The following is a 19,225-nucleotide window of genomic DNA, read 5'->3' as shown; positions in this document are numbered from 1 at the left end:
AGAAGCTGTAAACATCAGATAAATATCTCTGACAATTACGTGGCTTCTGTTGCATTCATAGAATGTGATTCAACAGAAATATCTTCTACTTTTTTCTTGCTTGGTGTATAAAGTAGCTGTGCTCTGTTTTCAATTTAGGCTCCCTATACTCTGATCTAGCCCAAGATGAGGGATGTTCAGGGGTAATTAGAAAAGACAGAAGTCAGGAAGAGTTCAAAACAGACACAACCCATGACTCACTACATTACAACAGATTTTAATTTGCTCTTTTATGTTAAGAAATGATCTACAGACTGAAAAGAAAAGGCATTTAAAGGACACCTGAATACAATTGACATATGGGCAGGCAATTAGAACACATGAAGTCATCATAGGCACACAGATGGGGCGATCCATGCAGTATTTCGTCTTCTCCCTTGGTAGCACGAAGCAGTGATGTCCAGACCACTGCATGTGTTTCTCCTCGTGGAAGTTAACCCATCTTGTTGACATTGACCAGCAGTTGTGATTTGCCTCACATTTCTTGCAAATGCAATAAAATTATTTACGAATAGTTGCTGCAGAAAGGCATTTTTTTCTAAGAGAAAACTTGTCCAGTTAGTTGGCTTACTAAAGCAATCAACTACTGAGCAAACTAGAATTTTTTAAAATTTGCCTAATTAAACAAATCTTTTTGATTCATATCCAGTCGTAAAACAATTGTCATGCTCCTGGAGTCTTAGTTACTTTTTCAATTCAAAAATTAGAAGTCAACGGTGCAAGGGCAAAGTTCCTCTTCAGCTTTGTTGAAAACCTCAAACACTGAGAAGTAGAGGCAGCATAAGGGGAGCAGTGGGGGAAGAGAATGTCGTCTTAAGAATAAGGTATGACACCAGTAGAACTTAGAGAAAAATATCCGCTGGAACAGTAGGATTCCGAATTAATTATTGTTGTTTGGGACTATTTAGTGGATGTTAATACCCTGAGACTGAACTTTCAGTTCCATAACAGTGTGGCTATGGATTCATTTGTATTGCAGTAGTCCCGGTATGATGGGAAAAGCTTCTGTTCAGATTTCCCCCTGCATAAGGAGAATCCAAGCAGGCTTGCATTCTAGCTCAGGCTTTCCCAGGTACTTGGCCATGTTATTTTGGGCAAATGTCTAAATCTCTCTAAGCCTCATTTTCCTTATCTTTATAGGGGGAATGATTATAGTACCTGCTTTATGGATTGTTATCAGAATTTCATGAAAAGATGCTATATATGTCAGGTAGTTAACCCAATGCTGAGACCATAATAAGCTCTTTAGTAAATGTCAGTTATTATTTCTGTGAATAGACGTAATATCTAAGAACAATTCATCAACTATAGACTGCTGAGATATAGTCTAAGGTATTTGTCTTTCTGTCTACAGATAGATCTTTTGTTAGTGGAAGGGAAATGACTGATTCTTATACTATTCTGGGGCTGGACCGTTCCAGGAGTGATGAAATGCAGGAAGGAATTCTGGTTCCAGCTAAGCAGGAGTCTGGTAATTTTCCAGAGATGTTCTCTTTGTCACATGATAAAACCAATGTTTAGCAATTTTTTTTTTTAACGTTTATTTATTTTTGAGACAGAGAGAGACAAACCATGAACGGGGGAGGGTCAAAGAGAGGGAGACACAGAATCTGAAACAGGCTCCAGGCTCTGAGCTGTCAGCACAGAGCCCGACGCGGGGCTCGAACTCACGGACCGTGAGATCATGACCTGAGCCGAAGTCGGCCGCTTAACCAACTGAGCCACCCAGGCGCCCCTAGCAATTTTAATTAAACTAAATAGTAACACTTTTTAGAGGCCATAGGTACTGTTAAAATGTCTGAAAAAACTGTAGGGCTCGAGTAGAAAGAATATAAGGAAAATTAACCAGAAAACCAAAGCGTTGTCTTAATCACTTACATTTTAGGCCTTATTCTTTCTTGGTAATCAATGACTATGTATTATATACTATGTCTAGTAGAACAGTGACATGAGAATTACAATAATAAGTATTATAAATATAAAAATACTTAAAATGTATTTGAGGTTCAAGAATGAGTCATTAATGTTGAAAATGCCAGAAAAATGTGATGTCATTATGTCATCGTTTCTTTATAAAATAGTATATTTCTAGATAGTTAAATGCTTTTCTATTTTATACAATTGACAGTACCCTTATTTCTTTTTTTCTTTTATTTTTTTAATGTTTATTTCTGAGAGAGAGAGAGAGAGGCAGAGACAGAGAGAGAGAGAGACAGAGAGAGAGAGATAGACACACGAACATGGGAGGGGCAGAGAGAGAGGGGAGACACAGAGAGGGGGGAGCCGAAGCAGCCTCCAGACTCTTAGCTGTCAGCACAGAGCCTGATGTGGGGCTCGAACCCGCAAGCCATGAGGTCATGGCCTGAACCCAAGTTGGAGGCTTAACCGACTGAGTCACCCAAGCGCCTTGACAGTACCCTTATTTCTGTGAAGGAAGTGAAAAGAACAACAACAGCAAACCCCAAACTTGTTAGGATAATAGAAGTAAGTATAAAGAGGTATACTGACAGTTGGCAAGGCAGGTCATCCTATTTTGCATTCAAAGTTTTAAAACCCTCACATTGTACATTCATTTAGACTCAAGTATCCAATTATGAAATATTTATTTCATGGCAGTTCCCTGATCTATTATTTTATTATTTTTTTTCTGGAAACTTTTTTCAGGTTTGCTTTTATCTTCCTTGAAGGATATTAAACAGAAATCTATAAAATATTTCACCATGGTTTTAGGCTAGGGTAGAATAATATTTTGCTACAGTTATAATATTTTCCTTGAACTTTTGACTACAACATCACTGCAATGACTCCAAGAGAATCCCCTTTCTTGAATTCTAACATTTTGTGGCATTATGTAGAAGAATTTTCAGTTGGTCTGGATATATCTGTCTTAGTAGAATGAAAATACCTTACTTAAACAAAAAACCTTGGTTATTTTGAAGATTTTATGAGTATAGATAATGGGCAGTGAAAAATCATTTAACATGGCTTCTTTCTAAATAGGATGAAGAAAATGAAAGAAAATCATAAAGGAAATTTAAGAGTAAACTTAGGAACACTTGTGAACAGCTTGTGTCACTAGAATGAATGATCATCTCATGAGAAATGTTTAAACATTTCATGAGTTGAGCTAGTTATAATTAGACTTAGCCAAGTAAATAAGATATGCAGAGGGAGTACTCTGGCATTGGTAGAGAATAAACTAGTTGATTTGATGGGTCTTTTACATTTTAAAATTCACGTAAAACTAGAACAGATGTTTTCTTTTGCCTTTAGTTTTGGGCGTTTGGGATATTGTCATTTATGTCCAACAGAAAGAACCAGGACAGTTCCATGCTAATGTTCTGGAGGCCCCACTTACAGCAGGCCTTTTGCCAGGCCACACTGTAAAAAGTAGGCTTTTCTGTAATTGTGTGCTTTCCTTTTTACTATGTACTATAATTTTTCCTTATAATTCTATAAAATAATTTAAAAATAGAAATTGTATGAATAAAATTATTGTGACATCTCACCCTATGCACTAGGTAAGTTCTTGGAAAAGTATATAGATAAAATAGAAACAGACAGAGGCTGGATACATGAGAAGCATAGGAAATATGCCAAAACCTAATTTATACAGAAAAAAAATTCTCTTGGTGGTAGGGATGGGGAGTATTGCAGCCAGGGTTGAATCGTAACGTGAAAAGACAAATCTGAAAGGAGGCAAGAGCAAGAGTGAGAAAAGGGAAGAGGAAAATTCAGGGTCAAGACTTGCAGAAGCTAATGAAGGTAGGCACTAGAATGGGTATTTCATTGCTGTAGACTTTTTTTGTTTTTTCCTTGTTCAAATGCTCTAGAAATACTTGTTACTTCAGCATAAATGGCTTAAAGTCTTTATAAACATTTTCTGATTCCTAGGATATTATTCATCTGACAGTATGCTCTGGTGATTTCCCAATATAATGGGGGGCGGGGGACGAAGAAGAGGGATGGCCGTAGATAAAAGAGGAAGGTATGAAATATTTGGTATTTCTTTTCACACTCTAGTCAGCAAATTCCATGCAAAGTATTGCTGACTAATTACTATGAAAGGAAAAGTAAGTGTATTTCTTGAACTGTGTTAAGGTAATTTACTTACTAAAAGAGGAATTTGTGCCCCAGATAACACTGATTCATACAAAAGGGCGGGATGGTTACAAATCTGATGTGAAGTTTCAGTTTATACCTTTTACTTAAGGAGAACTTTCTTCAAAGGATGTGTACTGGGGTAAAGCAAAAGTATTTTTGGCTTCTTTCAGAAATTTTGTTGTCTATATGTCCCAAACTGGCAGCCATTCAACCAACTATTGAGAGCCTACAGCGTGCCAGATGCCTTTTCTGTTACCTACCTGATATTTCTGTAAACACAATGGGCAGGATTTGGCCAATTATGATTAAATGTTTACTATTGTTCGGCTCCGGGGCTTTTAACACAAATGATCCCTGTTCAGACTTCACATCCTGTTTTCATAACCTGTATCCTTAATATTTAGCCAGGTTGCTTCTTGGGAAGGTTTAAAAATGATTCATCATTTCACAAGTTCTGCAGCAGTTTATGATTTTAGCAAAAGTGTTTTTGCTTAGCAAACTAATTTCAATTGCTGGTGTGAGTTTTGCATGAGTGTCTGTGGAAGATGAATGGATTTCTCCAACTCTATAATGTGAAGTGAAAAGCATTACCTTAATAAGCATTTGAAAATTTTTCTGGATCATCTGATTTACAGGGCATTCCCTGACGCCTACAAATTTGCATGTGTTTAAGAACTTGGAGGAAAGCCATATAGTGAGTAGGTATATAGAATAAGACCTGGGTTCAAATCCCAGCTCTTCTATTCACTAAGAGTAGTTGAGTGATCCAGAAAAAAGATATTTAATCTCTTTCAACCTCAGTGGCATATCTATAAAACAGGATAATAACACCTACCTCCCCAGGGTTTATGTGAATGTTAATCTAAATGAAATGCCATATATAAAATGCTTAGCACACTGTGTAGCACTTAAACATATGTGAGAGCTGTTAGAATAAGGAAGAGCATGACTGTCACTAAATGTGATACATGGAAGTCATTATTGTCTTGACATTTTCTACCTACAAAATAAAGTAGTTTAAAGTGGACATTATTGGGGTGCCTGGCTGGCTCAATTGGAAGAGCATGAAACTCTTGATCTTGGGGTCATGAGTTCAAGCCCCACATTAGGTGTAGAGATTACTAAAAAAAATAAGTAAACTTTAAAAATAAATAAGTGGGGTGCCTGGGTGGCTAAGTCGGTTAAGTGTCTGACTTCAGCTGAGGTCATGATCTCACGGTTCGTGGGTTCAAGCTCTGCATCGGGCTCTGTGCTGACAGCTCAGAGCCTGGAGCCTGCTTTGAATTCTGTGTATCCTTCTCTCTCTGTCCCTCCCCTGCTTGTGCTCTGTCTCACTATGTCTCTCAAAAATAAATAAATGTATAAAAAAATTTAAAAATAAGTAAAATAAACAAAGTGAACATTACTGATGGCAGACTTGGTTATACTATTGATAGATGATGTTTTTCTCTTTCGTATATGGTGTCTACTTCCTTCCTAAAACATTTCTAGTTTTTTATCTCTGAGTGCTTTTACATTCTTGAGATAGGATAGGTGCTGACTACTGACTTTATTGTGGAGATAAAAACAGTAGACCCTATTTGGATCACTAAGAAATGGCTAAAATCCATGTGCACATATCAAAGGAAAAGCAATTAAAGTGAAATTTCAGTATCACAGAGGAAAAATATTTGCTAATACAGAATTAACATCGTGGTCTAGCACGTGAGATTTTTATTTTTAATCAAAGTGAAATAATACAGAAGAGAATAGGTAACTCAAGATTTTGAGCTGATTAGTGATATAAAATAATTAGATAATTCTAAAATATGTGGTTTTTGTGTAAAAGTAGTAAGTTCTGTAACTGATTATTTCTATATCAAAATTAATGAATATAATTCCATTAATTCTGTAAAATCTATTAATACTACAATATAATTTATTTCAAAATGTGTCAGACTGAAATTTTTTAGAAAATACTAAATATTAAGATAGTTTTAATAAGTAAAGGTCACTTTCTGTGTATTTGTAAATATGGTTGAGTAAATGCATATAACATAGATAATTAGGCATTTGTCCTAATTTGGGAATACCCAAATGCTGTTCATCCTACAAAAGATATAAAAAGTCCAGGGAAATAAGACACCAACACATGCTACAGTCAAATATAAATGCTGTGTATGATTAAGGCCATGTATGATAATATTTAAAACATCACCACCTTACTTCCTGTGCTTTGGGAGCTATTGTCTGGAATTTTTTATTAATGCATCATCTAAATTGACATTGTCAAATCAATATCGGATGCACCATCCCAAAGAGCCTTAAGATTTTATAGAGAAAATTATTTCAGATAAAAGGAATTCACATGTGGTATAGAGTTGTAGGGAGTCACAATTTAGTTTGAGAAGCCCATGTGTCTTAGTTATGTTGTATAGCAGGTAAAAACTTAAATTTGCAATTGTTGGGCAATTTTCCCTCTACGCTTTTAGGTTCTTGGCTGATATACTCCTATAACAAAAAGACAAATTAATAGGAAAAAAAACAAACAGAAGTTTAGTAACATGTATACCTTTTCTATACATGGGAGAGAACGTCTCAAGCCATCACCTTAATATGTCATCAGCTAAAGATAAAAGAAGATTTGGGGGTGAGAGGTTACCTCCTGGGAGGTTACCAGGAAAAGCACCGTGAATAAGGGTAAAGTGTGCAGATTTAAATCCTTACTTTCTCTACTGAGAAGATTTTCTAGGAATTTAGTCATTCTTCTCTTCTTGGTACAGAGAGGGAGACACCCTTACAAATGGAGATTTCCCTTATAAGTTTAATGTTTCTTACAAAAGGGTAACTTCTCAGTTTTCAGAGCTTCACCTGTGTCTAACATTTCTTAAATAATTAATATGTCAAAGAAGCGTATTTTGTTCCCCTTCAAAACTTTCTATTCATTATCTCTCTCTCTCTCTCTTTTTTTTTTTTTTTTTTGGCTGGGAGATTAAGTCAGTCCTCTCTGCCCACAAACTGTGATGAAGCTAGTAGGTCTGCACCGAAGTGCTCTGGCTTCCATTACAAAGATACATCTATTCTTTCTTCACCAGGAAACACAAAAGATGCTCTAAAATTTCAAGAACCAATCACTGAGTGAATCAGAAAGTAGGGTGCCAGTGTTAAGAACCATTTCTTCAGTTTATTTTTTTTTTAAATTTTTTTTAAAGTTTATTTATTTTTGAGACACAGAGAGACAGAGCATGAACGGGGGAGGGTCAGAGAGAGGGAGACACAGAATCCGAAACAGGCTCCAGGCTCCAGGCTCCAGGCTCCGAGCTGTCAGCACAGAGCCCGACGTGGGGCTGAACTCAAGGACCGCGAGATCATGACCTGAGCCGAAGTCGGCCGCCCAACTGACTGAGCCACCCAGGCGCCCCTCTTCAGTTTATATTGTTCAAATTCAGGGTGCTTTAGAAAGTTCACACACACACGCGCGCACACACACACACACACACACACACACACACACACCAGGGTCCATTTGGTTATAAGAGTTCAGTTCAAAAAAGGAGCATGAATGTAGATTTCAAGATTTGTTGGGAGAATTGAATATGCACTATCTGAAAGGAAACATCACACTATATTTATTTTTCTATTATAAACTAGTGTTTTGAAAAGCTTTCCTTGGTTTCTTAAGTATGGTTGGGTTCATAAAGGAAATTAACTTTCAGAAAACAGGTCTCTATTTTATCTGGAATGAGTAATGAAAATCCTGCTGCTTAGCTGTTTAAGGGAAGGACTATTTATACTATGAGTTTTAAATAAGTGCATGTGCTAAGCTACTATATTTGAGGGTTTAGGCAAATTTTGTAGTACAGCCCCCTGGATATTAGAGCTCTCTTTCCTGCACTTTGAGTCCTAGGCTTTGAGTTCATTTTGTTTGTTTGTAACATACCTGTCGGTCAAGTTCTTTTGCTCAGAGACTGACAGAGAATCGGGAAAGCATTCATAATGGAAAGACCCAAATGTGCTACCCACGGGAGTAGTTACCTGCTGCTTTATCTTTTTTCTTTACTTTACCTAAAAATATTTATTTTTTTATTTTGAAATTGATCTGTTTTCTCCAATTCTTTGTGCTCTTATTCTTATTACTATAAATGGCACAAAAAAGAACAAAACAAAACAAACCCCTGATTTTGAAAAAGAGGTTATGGAAAAACAAAATTCCATATCACTAAAAACAACACCACCCTCTTCCCTTTGAATTTCCCTTTTCCTCTCTCCTTTTTAAGCCCCCTCCACCCCATGTGGATTTTTCTGTACATTGTGACATCCAGCTGGTTCCTGGCAGGGTTTGATGTTTGAATTTTCTGATAGACTTAATTTAGAATCACTTTTTATTTTATTTTATTTTCCCCCCAAACCACAATTTATCTATCTATCTATCTATCTATCTATCTATCTATCTATCTATTATCTATTTACTTATATATTTTTAATATATAAATCCAAGTTAGTTAACATATGGTATAATAACATCTGTTGTTGCCTGTGCTGTTAATTTTAGCCATAGAATCACTTTTTTAAAAATTCATGTTTTATTTTATAACACCTTTTGATTCAGAGAACTATTGCAAACATAATACTGAGGGTTCCAATATATCCCATACCCAGTTTTCTCTGTAGTTAACATCTTACACTAGTATGGTACATTTATTATAATTTATGAACCAATATTGATACATTATTATTTTTTTTACGTTATTATTATTTTTTTTAAATTTTTTGTTAACGTTTATTTATTTTTGAGACAGAGAGAGACAGAGCATGAACAGGGGAGGGGCAGAGAGAGAGGGAGACACAGAATCTGAAACAGGCTCCAGGCTCTGAGCGTCAGAACAGAGCCCGACGCGGGGCTCGAACTCACAGACCGTGAGATCATGACCTGAGCCGAAGTTGGATGCTTAACCGACCGAGCCACCCAGGCGCCCCATGATACGTTATTATTGACTAAAGCCCACGCTTTATTCATTTTCCTCAGTTTTTCTTGATAATGTCTTTTTTCTGTTCCAGAGTCCCACCTAGGGTGCCATATTGCATTTAGCTGTCATGTGTCCTTAGGTTTCTGTTGGCTGTGACAGTTTTTCAGATTTTCTCTGTGTGTGTGTATTTTTTTAAAGTAGGCTCCATACCCTATGTGGGGCTCGACTCACGACCCTATCAAGAGTTGCATGCTCTACCAACTGAGACAGCCAGGTATGCCAGACTTGCTGTGTTTTTGATGACCTTGATCATTTTAAAGATTACTGCTCAGCAGTTTTGTAGAATGTCTTTCAATTGGGGTCTGCCTGATGTTTTTCTCATTGACTTGGGTAATGTTTCTGGGGAGGAAGACCACAATGGTAAATTACAATTTTTATCCATCATATCAAAGATATATACTATCAATATGACTTAGCACTCTTGATGTTGACCTTAACTGCTTGGCTTGAGATGTTTGTCAGGTTAGAATCACATTTTCACTTTTTTCTGAAGACTATCAAAGCCTTTTCCTGATGATTTTAATGATATTCATTAAAGCTATAAGGAAGCTAACTGGGACTGATCTTTTGGTTTTTATTTATTAGTGATGTTATGAAGCTGCTAAAATTTTCTAAGTAGTTAGACAAAAATAATTTCACTGGTAGTAAAAACATCTTCTCTTTTTTCATGTGCTGTAGGTGGGAATGAGATCCCGAAACCAGGGTGGTGAAAGTTCATCCAATGGGCATCTTTCCTGCCCCAAGTCCTCTATCATCAGCAATGCTGATGATAAAAGTTTCTCAGAAGATGCAAAAAAGAAGAATAAATCAAACAGAAAGGAGGATGATGTCATGGCCTCAGGAACTGTCAAACGACACCTAAAACCATCTGGAGAAAGCGAGAGAAAGAATAAGAAATCCTTGGAGTTATCCAAAGAAGACCTTATACAGCTACTCAGTATAATGGAAGGAGAGTTGCAGGTAGAGTCAAATTTTCTCAACTATGTGTCTCTACTTCCTAAGCTATAAAAGTGAGAGACTATGAATCCATCTCCCTCACTGGACTGTGAACTTCATAGGGAAAGGGGCTATGTTTTTTTTATTAATTTCAAAATCCCTGCCACAAAGTTGTACCAAATAAATATTTGTGGAATGAATGAATGAATGAATCAATGAATAGATGTCGATTCCAACTTCCAGCTTCTCTAGCAGCAGACAATTTCTTCATAATATGATGAACACAGGATCCTGTCCTTAGTAACCAGTGAGGTTATCTAATTTAACCATTGACTGTGGTTGAAAACTATAGAAAAGTCATGATTATTAGAGGGCGGAGTTTAGATCAATGATTACTTTTACTTTTTTCTAAAAGGCAGATTAAAAGGGAGATAAAGAGATACAAGCAAAGAGAGAAGGAGAAAGAGAGTGAAAGAAAAAGCTTTGTTTAAACCAGCCTTACTCTTTTCTCATTTTTTCGTAACTTTCAGGTTTAATTTGCTACACCGTCACAGGAGTTGAGATGCACACAAATGAGCAGAGCGTGGTATTGTGAACATGTAATATTTTCACAAAGCACTTTAAAGTCTTTTATCTCATTTGATTTCAACAAAAATGTGGGTATTATTATCTACATTTTATGAGGAGGAAGTTGAGGCCCAGAAGGGTTAATGCTTTGTCCAGATCTCATCTTAGTCCTCCTGATTCTGGTCCAGTGCTCTTTCCACTGCCATCCTCACCACGCTTCTGTAGCTGCCATAAACCAGGTCCCCCTTAAATGTATGCTTTTAGGGATCCAAGAGAGAGTTGGGATTCTTTTGAGTTTCTGAGCTCTGGACAGTTGTGTTTCTGAAAATGGGGGAAAAAATCTCTTTTTTTTTTTTTGGAGGAGAAAATGACTTAAGAGTGAAGTTGCTGTTTTCCTTTTTTTTTTTTTTTTTTTTAGACTCTTAGCCTGTATGAGCCTTGAGGGGAATGCTAACAATTGCATGAGATGAAACCTTTGTTTGGTGCTATTTGCATCAGGGATATTACTTGCAACTTACCCTAAACTAGGGTGGGCTAGCCTAATCTGTTCCTGTTCTCATCTGTATGTGCACACAGATAAGGAAACCCCTGGGGAAAAGAGAAATAGAAAACATACAAAACTCAAATTTTAAACAAAGAAACAAACACAATTGAACTTCTCATTTCTGGGCTGAGAAAAATCACATTTACATTTCACTGGGAAAGATGAGATTTTCCAGAATACCACCATTATTAGAAATAGCTTCACCACTCCCAGAAAGATGATTGTTTTGTCTATTAACATTTATTGTGTAAGGAGACAGAATATATTAGTCTAACTTTTTAAGCTGCCCTCAATCGACAGATATTGACCTGAGTGAAAGGTATGATAGTTGTCTTGGAAATTTTCACAATGCAATGTCATCAGCTCCCTTCCCGCCAAGCATGGTGACTTGTTTGAAGCCTGTGGCTCTTCCAGATTCTAATTTCTATAGAAGGCTGTTATATTATAGTGGACTCTGGAAGGTATTTAAGATTCCTGTGGCTTTTATACTCATGGTGTTGCCAGATATGGTTTCAGAGCCTAAGCATGCAAAATATAAGCCCACATACCCAGAACATTAAGGAAATTAGCCAGAAGGTGCCAAAGAAATGCATTTTGCTCTCCATTTAACTTTATAAATACTGGATACTTTACCTTACATAATAGATATATTCCTGAACAGCAAGAAATAAGTAAAAAGTGTAAGATATATGTGGAGGAGGCAATGAAAGAAAAGAGAAATGAAGGACCTGGTATTTTAAGAAATTTCATGGTGAATTCATTTGCAAAGCAAATAATCTATCCCCCTATATATTTCTTTTTTTTTCTTTTTTTTTTTAATTTTTTAACGTTTTATTTATTTTTGAGACAGGGAAAGACAGAGCATGAACAGGGGAGGGTCAGAGAGAGGGAGACACAGAATCCAAAACAGGCTCCAGGCTCTGAGCTGTCAGCATAGAGCCTGACAGGGGGCTCAAACCCACAGACCGCGAGATCATGACCTGAGCCGAAGTCGGCCGCTTAACCAACTGAGCCACCCAGGCGCCCCAATCCCCCTATATATTTCTATGCACACACATATATATGTAAGTGCATATTTTGAAATATTGTAAATGCAGATTTTGAAATATTAGGTTTGTTTAACATGAGAGTGTTCCTGTATTTAGAGCTGTAGATCTATGTTCTTGTAGCAGAAACCTGTCCTTTATTAGCATTGTCATGTGAGAGGGCATGTGTGCTGTAGCTAAGAGTGGAAGGCAGTTGGCATTAGCAAATATGAGCGGGCTGGTGCAAATGTGGCAGCTGTGTGCCAGGTTTGCCAGACTAGAGATAAGAAAAAAATCTATGTAAAGTTCTGGCGCTGTGAATAGAGGCAGGGATATACCTTGAGAGGTAAGTTACCTTCAGCTCAGGCCTCTATGCCATTCAGCTTGAACATTTAGTGAGTTGTCTTCCAGACCTTCAAAAGGCCACCCATTACTCTCCCTTTATGGAACGGCTGGAGCTACTGTTCCAAGATTATATAAGATATTGGGGCCAATAGGCATCTTTGAGGAGTTTTATTAACCTCATTTATATTAAAAATGTGAAACTGATACTCTGACAAATTATGTGACTTTCTCAAAGTTGCATAGCAATTTAGTTAACATTTGCTTATTTTGAAATTCCTTGTCTCTCAGTTCAATCTTCCTCTCATTATATTATTTACACTTGGGGATGTTCAAGGGTAAGATACAAGACCTTTATATTTATTCTTCATCTTGAGAATTTCTTTCAAGTAGTCTTCCAGTGTGAACTCCAGTGCCCAAACCATTTTTTTAGGTAAGAGAAATTGAGGACGGTTTCTTTCACATCCAGGTGGTAGAGTATGATCTGAGCCTTGAAGTTTGGTTGATCTGGATCTTGAGAAAAATGGCAAAGGGCAAGGGTGCCACATGGCCACGGTCTGGGCCCTACACAACTTTGGGAGGCTTCATATTCAGTAGGAGGGCTGTGCAGCAGCTTAGCCTTGGAGAGACTGGAACTATTTCTCAAAAGAAGTAGAGTGACACACAGAAAAAAGGGGCTTGTAATATTAGGGAGATAGACCAAGATCAAGTCTGCCTTTAGGAGAAATACCTTGGAAGTGACTTGGGGACAAGGAGGAGATGGCAATTCACTCTTGTATTCATCTCTTGTATTCTCTCCATCTTGATATCCAGGGTTTTGGACATTATAAACAATTATGTGTGTTTTCTGGTACCAGTGGTCTGCCGTCTTTGGAATCTGTTGTGTGGTCTATGGGAATTTGTTTAGCCAACATTAAAACAGCATGACCTTTATTGTTAACATTGGCTCTTTGAAAAATTTGCAAATTTGCTGTTTTCTTTGCCAATCCAGGTATCCAGTGAACTCTTGCAGTGCACTCTTGATGTGTATTAGAGATGGAGTTGCCCTTTTCAGGGATTTTGGCATTTTAAGGAGTCTTATCTAGAACTGGTGATGCCATGACCCATGTTTTGGAGAGGTACATCTTCCAGGCTCTTCAAGCCACACCTTAGCAGATGCAAGCCTGTCATTTCAGCACAATAGCTGGCCAATATTGCCTGCATAGAAGTAGCTGGGAATGGTTTCCATTATTATTCTTCTCTCACTGACTACGTCCAATAACAAGTACTTTCTAATAAATTGGAACATTTTTACTCTCTGGGTGAAAAACTGGTTGCATATTTTCCAGACTAAACTGAAAATAATGAAATAGTATACCCAGGCTATCACTTGGGCACTATGATTAATTTCCCCTTGTATTTGTCCAAAAACAGCACTTTAAAGAAGCCAGTTGAATTGGCTGTACTAAAAACGACAAAAGTTCAAAGGAAATGCTACTCACATCAAAAAGCCATAACACAGAAAACTTTGGCAGAAGGTTATTCTTGTAAAATGATTCAAAAATAGGATACTAATTAAATCTTTTCTTAATGCAAAAAACATTTAGCTATTTTATATAGTAAATTTCCTTGATGTACCCACTTGAATACATTTTAGAAAAGCAACCTCTGAAAAGTTTTCATCATTTTTCCCTTTGTTCTTACAGTTAGTTCTCTTTTACCTATGCAAAAGGAGGCTCGGAGAAATCTAGATAACACAACTAGATAATGCACCACCATTCCATTTGGCTTTGGTGTTTGCCAGGCTGAGTCAAGAGACAGAATCATCTGCACTTTGAAAAATATACCTTTGTCCCATGTGACTGGCAGAAGAAGGTGTTATATTTCAAATATACTTACAAAATAGAGAATATGCCTGTGAATTACTAGAAGTTTTCTCTATTCTCTCCTTTTGGAGTTCCTAGTCATTTTCTTTAATATTGTTGATTAGTTTTTCTTTACCTTTCTACCACCTACGGGAGATGAGCTCTGTACCTGTTCTTCTTTATTACTAAGAGAATTCATTTATTCTTAGGGCATCAGTTCATTAATTCTAAATTGATTTTACAATATTTAAGAAATATTACTGTTCTAGAGATCTGAGTAATGCAAAGATGATGAATAATAATATGTGAAGCTAAAATATGATGAGCTCCTACTATGTGCCAAGCATGGTTTTAGGCACTGGGTACTATAGCAGTCATGAAGAAAGAGCTCCTGACCTGGTAGTATAAATAAGAATATGCAGGAATGAACATTCTATAGGATAATTACAATGAAAATTATAGGAGTACAAAGGAGCTAAAGAAAATCTCAGGAGATGAATGAAAGCTTTGCTGAAGAATTGGGCCATGAAGAATTGGTAGGCTTGGACAGGTAGAGATGAGGAGGGACCAACATGAACAAATTCAAACACAGAATGGGCAGGAAAGTATGGGTTATGTTCATCAGTAAATTGTCTTCCTTCAGTGGAGAAGTGTTTGGTGGAGGTAAAATTACACCTGAATTTATATACTATAAATAAGACATCTGAATAAAAACAATAGAAGGATGGGGCACCTGGGTGGCTCAGTCGGTTGAGCATCCAACTTCAGCTCAGGTAATGATCTTGTGGTTCATGAGTTCAACCCTACATCTGGCTTGCTACTATCAACTTGAAGCCTGCTTTGGATCCTCTGTCCAACCCGCATCCTCTGCCTTTCCCCTATATGACCTCTCTCTCTCTCTCTCTCTCTCTCTCTCTCTTTCTCTCTCTCTCAAAAATAAATAAACATTGAAAAACCCAGTCAGAAGGAGTGAGGATCCCAGGAAAGTGGAGTGATGCAGAAGTCAAGGGAGTCAAGATTAAAGAAGAAGAGAGAGATTATGTCAGTCAAATCAGCAGAAAATTCAGTTGTATATGACTGAAGGGTGTTCTTTGGGTTTGTGGATCTGGAGATTATAGGGAGCATTTGCCAGAGCAGTTTTAGTGAGTTTAAATCTATTTTCAGTGGTTTGAGAAATGAAGGGAAGTTAAACAAATAGAATAACATGTTCTGTTGAAAATCTAAGAATTTAGAAAATCTTTTGTTTTTATTTTTGGTAACAGTTCATCAGAATTTTGTGGGGGTTTTTTTGGACATAGTCAAAAAAGCGAAATTTCCCCCCCCTTTTTTGGCATGCCTGTAAATTATTTATCTGACACAGAGTAAGCCCTTAGTGTATATTGTTGACCTCCTGCTTTGAAATCACTATGTTGCTTTTCTCTACTTTCGGCTTTAAGTGAAACATAAGGTTATTAAAAAGTAGGGGAGGCTAGACCAGTATGAATTCCAAGTCTTATGGGGGAGTGTTGTAGAACCCCAAGTTGATCTTATTAGTGTGGACTTTGGGTCTCAGTTTACTGTCTGTATAATACATATACTTCCTCCTTTCTGGAGTTGTTGTGATTACTATACTCAGTGAATACAGATGTTAATGAGTGGATAACTTTGGATAAGAAAGTAGAAGAAAGACAGGATAGTAGCTAGTGGGAAACTCAGATCAGTGGAGGGTTTCTAATGATGAAAGAGAGTATGTGTTAATGGATTAAAGGATATTAAGACCAGAAAGGAGCGAGGTCAATGATATAGGAAAGAACAAGGATTTTTGATGAAGCAGAGTCTTGGAGGAAGCAGGAGGGAGGGAATAAAAGGTATGGTTTGGGTGTTGATCTTGGGTTTGCCCTTGAAAAAGAGGGACTACCTTTATCTTCTGTGACAGAGGGAGGAGAAAGAATGAATGGGGATGAAGATAATGTTTGTAGTGGAGGGGTGAGCAGTTGAGGGAGCTCTCCTGAAAGCCTCAACTTTCTCAGCAAAGAAATGACAAAGTTATGTTTTGCTGAAAATGGGGAGAGCTGGGCCAAGTGGCGGTCTTAAGGATAATTACAGAAATGCCGAATCACTGCTAAGGGGAATGTTAGAGGAAGGTGATTGTGGACAGATAGGAGCATTGATAGGTGAAGTTTAGGATTTAGGCAGCAGAATCCATGTGTTTGCAGTGGCATTTTTTTTAATGTTTATTTTTGAGAGAGGGAGAGACAGAGAGAGAGAGAGAGAGAGAGAGAGAGAGAGAGAGAGAGAATGAGCAGGGGAGGGGCAAGGAGAGAGGGAGACAGAGAATCCAAAGCAGGCTCCACACCGTCAGTGCAAAGACCAACATGGGGCTCGAACCCATGAACCATGAGATCATGACCTAAGCTGAAATCAGATACTTAACCAACTGAACCACCCAGCCTCCCCCACTGGTTTGTTTAGAAGCTGGAGTATAAAAGGAGAGATATATTTTATAGCACTGGATCTAGGGTTGCAGTCATCTGAGTAGGTATAGTGGAAAGACAAAGGCAGAAGAAAGTAATATGTGTTGGTGAGACGGTGCCCAGCAAGGAAGAGATAAAGGGAAGAACGAGCAGGTCATTGGGAGGCCAAGCATGAGAGGGCTGGAAAGATTTGAAGTTGGGCCATTTGCACTTAAGTTTTCTGTGTTGTGCAGTGTTACCTAATGTATGGGCCTGGGAGTGGAAGTGTAAGCAATCAGAATTCATGAGACAAGGAATAGTAGAGTTAGGACATTAGCTAAATCTCCCCCATGAATGTTGAAATCTCCAAGGCTGATGGTAGGATTTGGGATGAAGAACATGTCTGCATCACAATAAATACAGAGAGTTGGGGGCTGAGTGTCAGCAGATAGCTGCTGCCAACCTACATTTTCTCAAGTGTGTCCCTGATCATGTCATTCTGTTGCTTAGGAATTTACAAGAGGCCTCTAGACTCTTTCAGATTTATGTCTGCATTGCTCAAACTGGCCTACAGAAGCTATTTATTAAGTGACTCCCCCTTAGCTATTGCCATTCATTTTTGATATTCCCTAACATGACCATTCCTATCCAATCAGGCAGTCTCTACATTCTTCCCCAACCTGACATATACACATGCACAGAGAATCTCAAACATTATCCCCATCCCAGTGTTTTTTTTTTTTTTCCCTTATGTTTCTTTATATTTCTCCTACCTTGAGAGTACTTACAAGACAAATATTGGGGCTCTTTAGGAAGATTCAGTATATGTATTTGTCCTTGTTCCATCCATACCTCCCTCATGTACTAGTCAATATGTCTTTTCTCTTTTTTTTTTTTTAATAAAGACTTTATTTTTTAAGAGCAGTTTTAGGATCACAGAAAAATTGAGAGGAAGGTACAGAGATTTCCCATATACCCTCTACCCCTATGCATGTACAGTCTCACCATTATCAACATCCCTCACCAGAGTGGTACGTTTGTTACAACTGATGAACCTACATTGACATATCATTCTCACCCAAAATCCATAGTTTACATTAGGGTTCACTCTTGCTGTTGTGTGTTCTATGGGTTTGGACAAATGTGTGCTGACACGTACCCACTATTGTAGTATTATATAGACTATTTTCACTGACCTAAAAATCCTCTGTGGTCTGCCTATTCATTCCTCCTCCAACCCCCCACCATATTTCTTTTAGGGACCACCACAGGCTTATCTCCTTTGTCTTTTTTCTGTCCTGAAATCTCACGTTATTCTGGTATAAGTGTAAATCATAGCATCCCATAAATACACATTCCCTGAGTGTTTTATGTATTTACTTATCTCTATTGTCTGAAATAACTTGAGAGAAAGTGTTACGTCTCTGCTTCTTTTGTATGCCTCATTATACCTAGAAAAGGGCTAGGCATATCATTGGTTAGTTTATTGGTAAGTGCTAATTAATCTTGGAATGTCTTAATACCTATACCTTAATACCTATGAGGCAGCCATAAGATTAATTTTTTTAATGTCTAAAAAAGACTTTGAACTATATAGAGAAAGTATAGGTATCACAGAATAAATAATGCTATTGAATTAAGAGGAATGGTCCCAAATATTTACAGTTTAAATCCTACTACAATACTATGATTCTGCTTTTCTGTCATCTTTAACAAGAGATGTCATAACTCCATTGGGGATGGTGATAACCAGTTCAGATGGAATTACCTAGTGCCACCAAGCACAACAGTTTTATCCTACGGGGGTACCATTTATCACTTTTTTCTTTGGAGATGGCTTTTCTTTTCCTAAGTGAGCTCCATTTGTCACATGGTAAGGCCTTCTGTGGAATCTCTGTGCCTCTAAAGAATGAGGCTTTTAGTTACTCTGCATGGCTTTTTAAATTGATGACTCACCTGCACTTAATACACTCCATCTTTAGAATCTTAGGCTGAGGTCACCCTGAGCGAGGCTGCCCAGTGAAACCTCACACCACCAAAATGGTCAGCATGCTGAGAATGGTATGTCTTTGCTAAGTTTAGGAGGCAGCAAAGAAGACAGGTTGCTTTCTGATTAAAATCAAGACCAGATCTCATTCTTTGTTGAATGTGATGCCTCAGAATCTCATGTGTCCAGTAGTATTGTCAGTATTTTGGCAGAGACCACTGGCGTCTGATTTTCATTGTTGAGGCAGAATATTTTTAGTTCTTCTAATAGAATCACAAAGTCTATTTCTCTATGGTGAGAATAGCGTACTCATTGGCACTATGGGGGAAAACCTTGGTTTTACTGAGAAATGTATAAAAATATATTAATATATAATAGAGAAAGTGTCCCATAAATAAA

General features: G+C 37.5%; 1 protein-coding gene across 12 annotated transcripts in view; it reads left to right on the top strand.

Annotated features, from left to right (window-relative positions):
- The window catches only part of FILIP1 (filamin A interacting protein 1), a 296,630-nt gene that overhangs the window by 180,629 nt on the left and 96,776 nt on the right, over positions 1–19,225 (top strand). For all 12 annotated transcript variants that reach the window (XM_042986689.1, XM_042986682.1, XM_042986688.1 and 9 more), the window contains one exon: positions 9,828–10,109. In XM_042986689.1, the coding sequence (XP_042842623.1) occupies positions 9,828–10,109 (282 nt within the window). The remainder of the gene's footprint in view (positions 1–9,827; positions 10,110–19,225) is intronic.

Source organism: Panthera tigris, chromosome B2 (genome assembly GCF_018350195.1).
Source record: "Panthera tigris isolate Pti1 chromosome B2, P.tigris_Pti1_mat1.1, whole genome shotgun sequence".
NCBI lineage: Eukaryota > Metazoa > Chordata > Mammalia > Carnivora > Felidae > Panthera > Panthera tigris.
The sequence above is the reverse complement of the archived record's forward strand: the minus strand, read 5'-3'. Positions and strand labels throughout refer to the sequence as shown.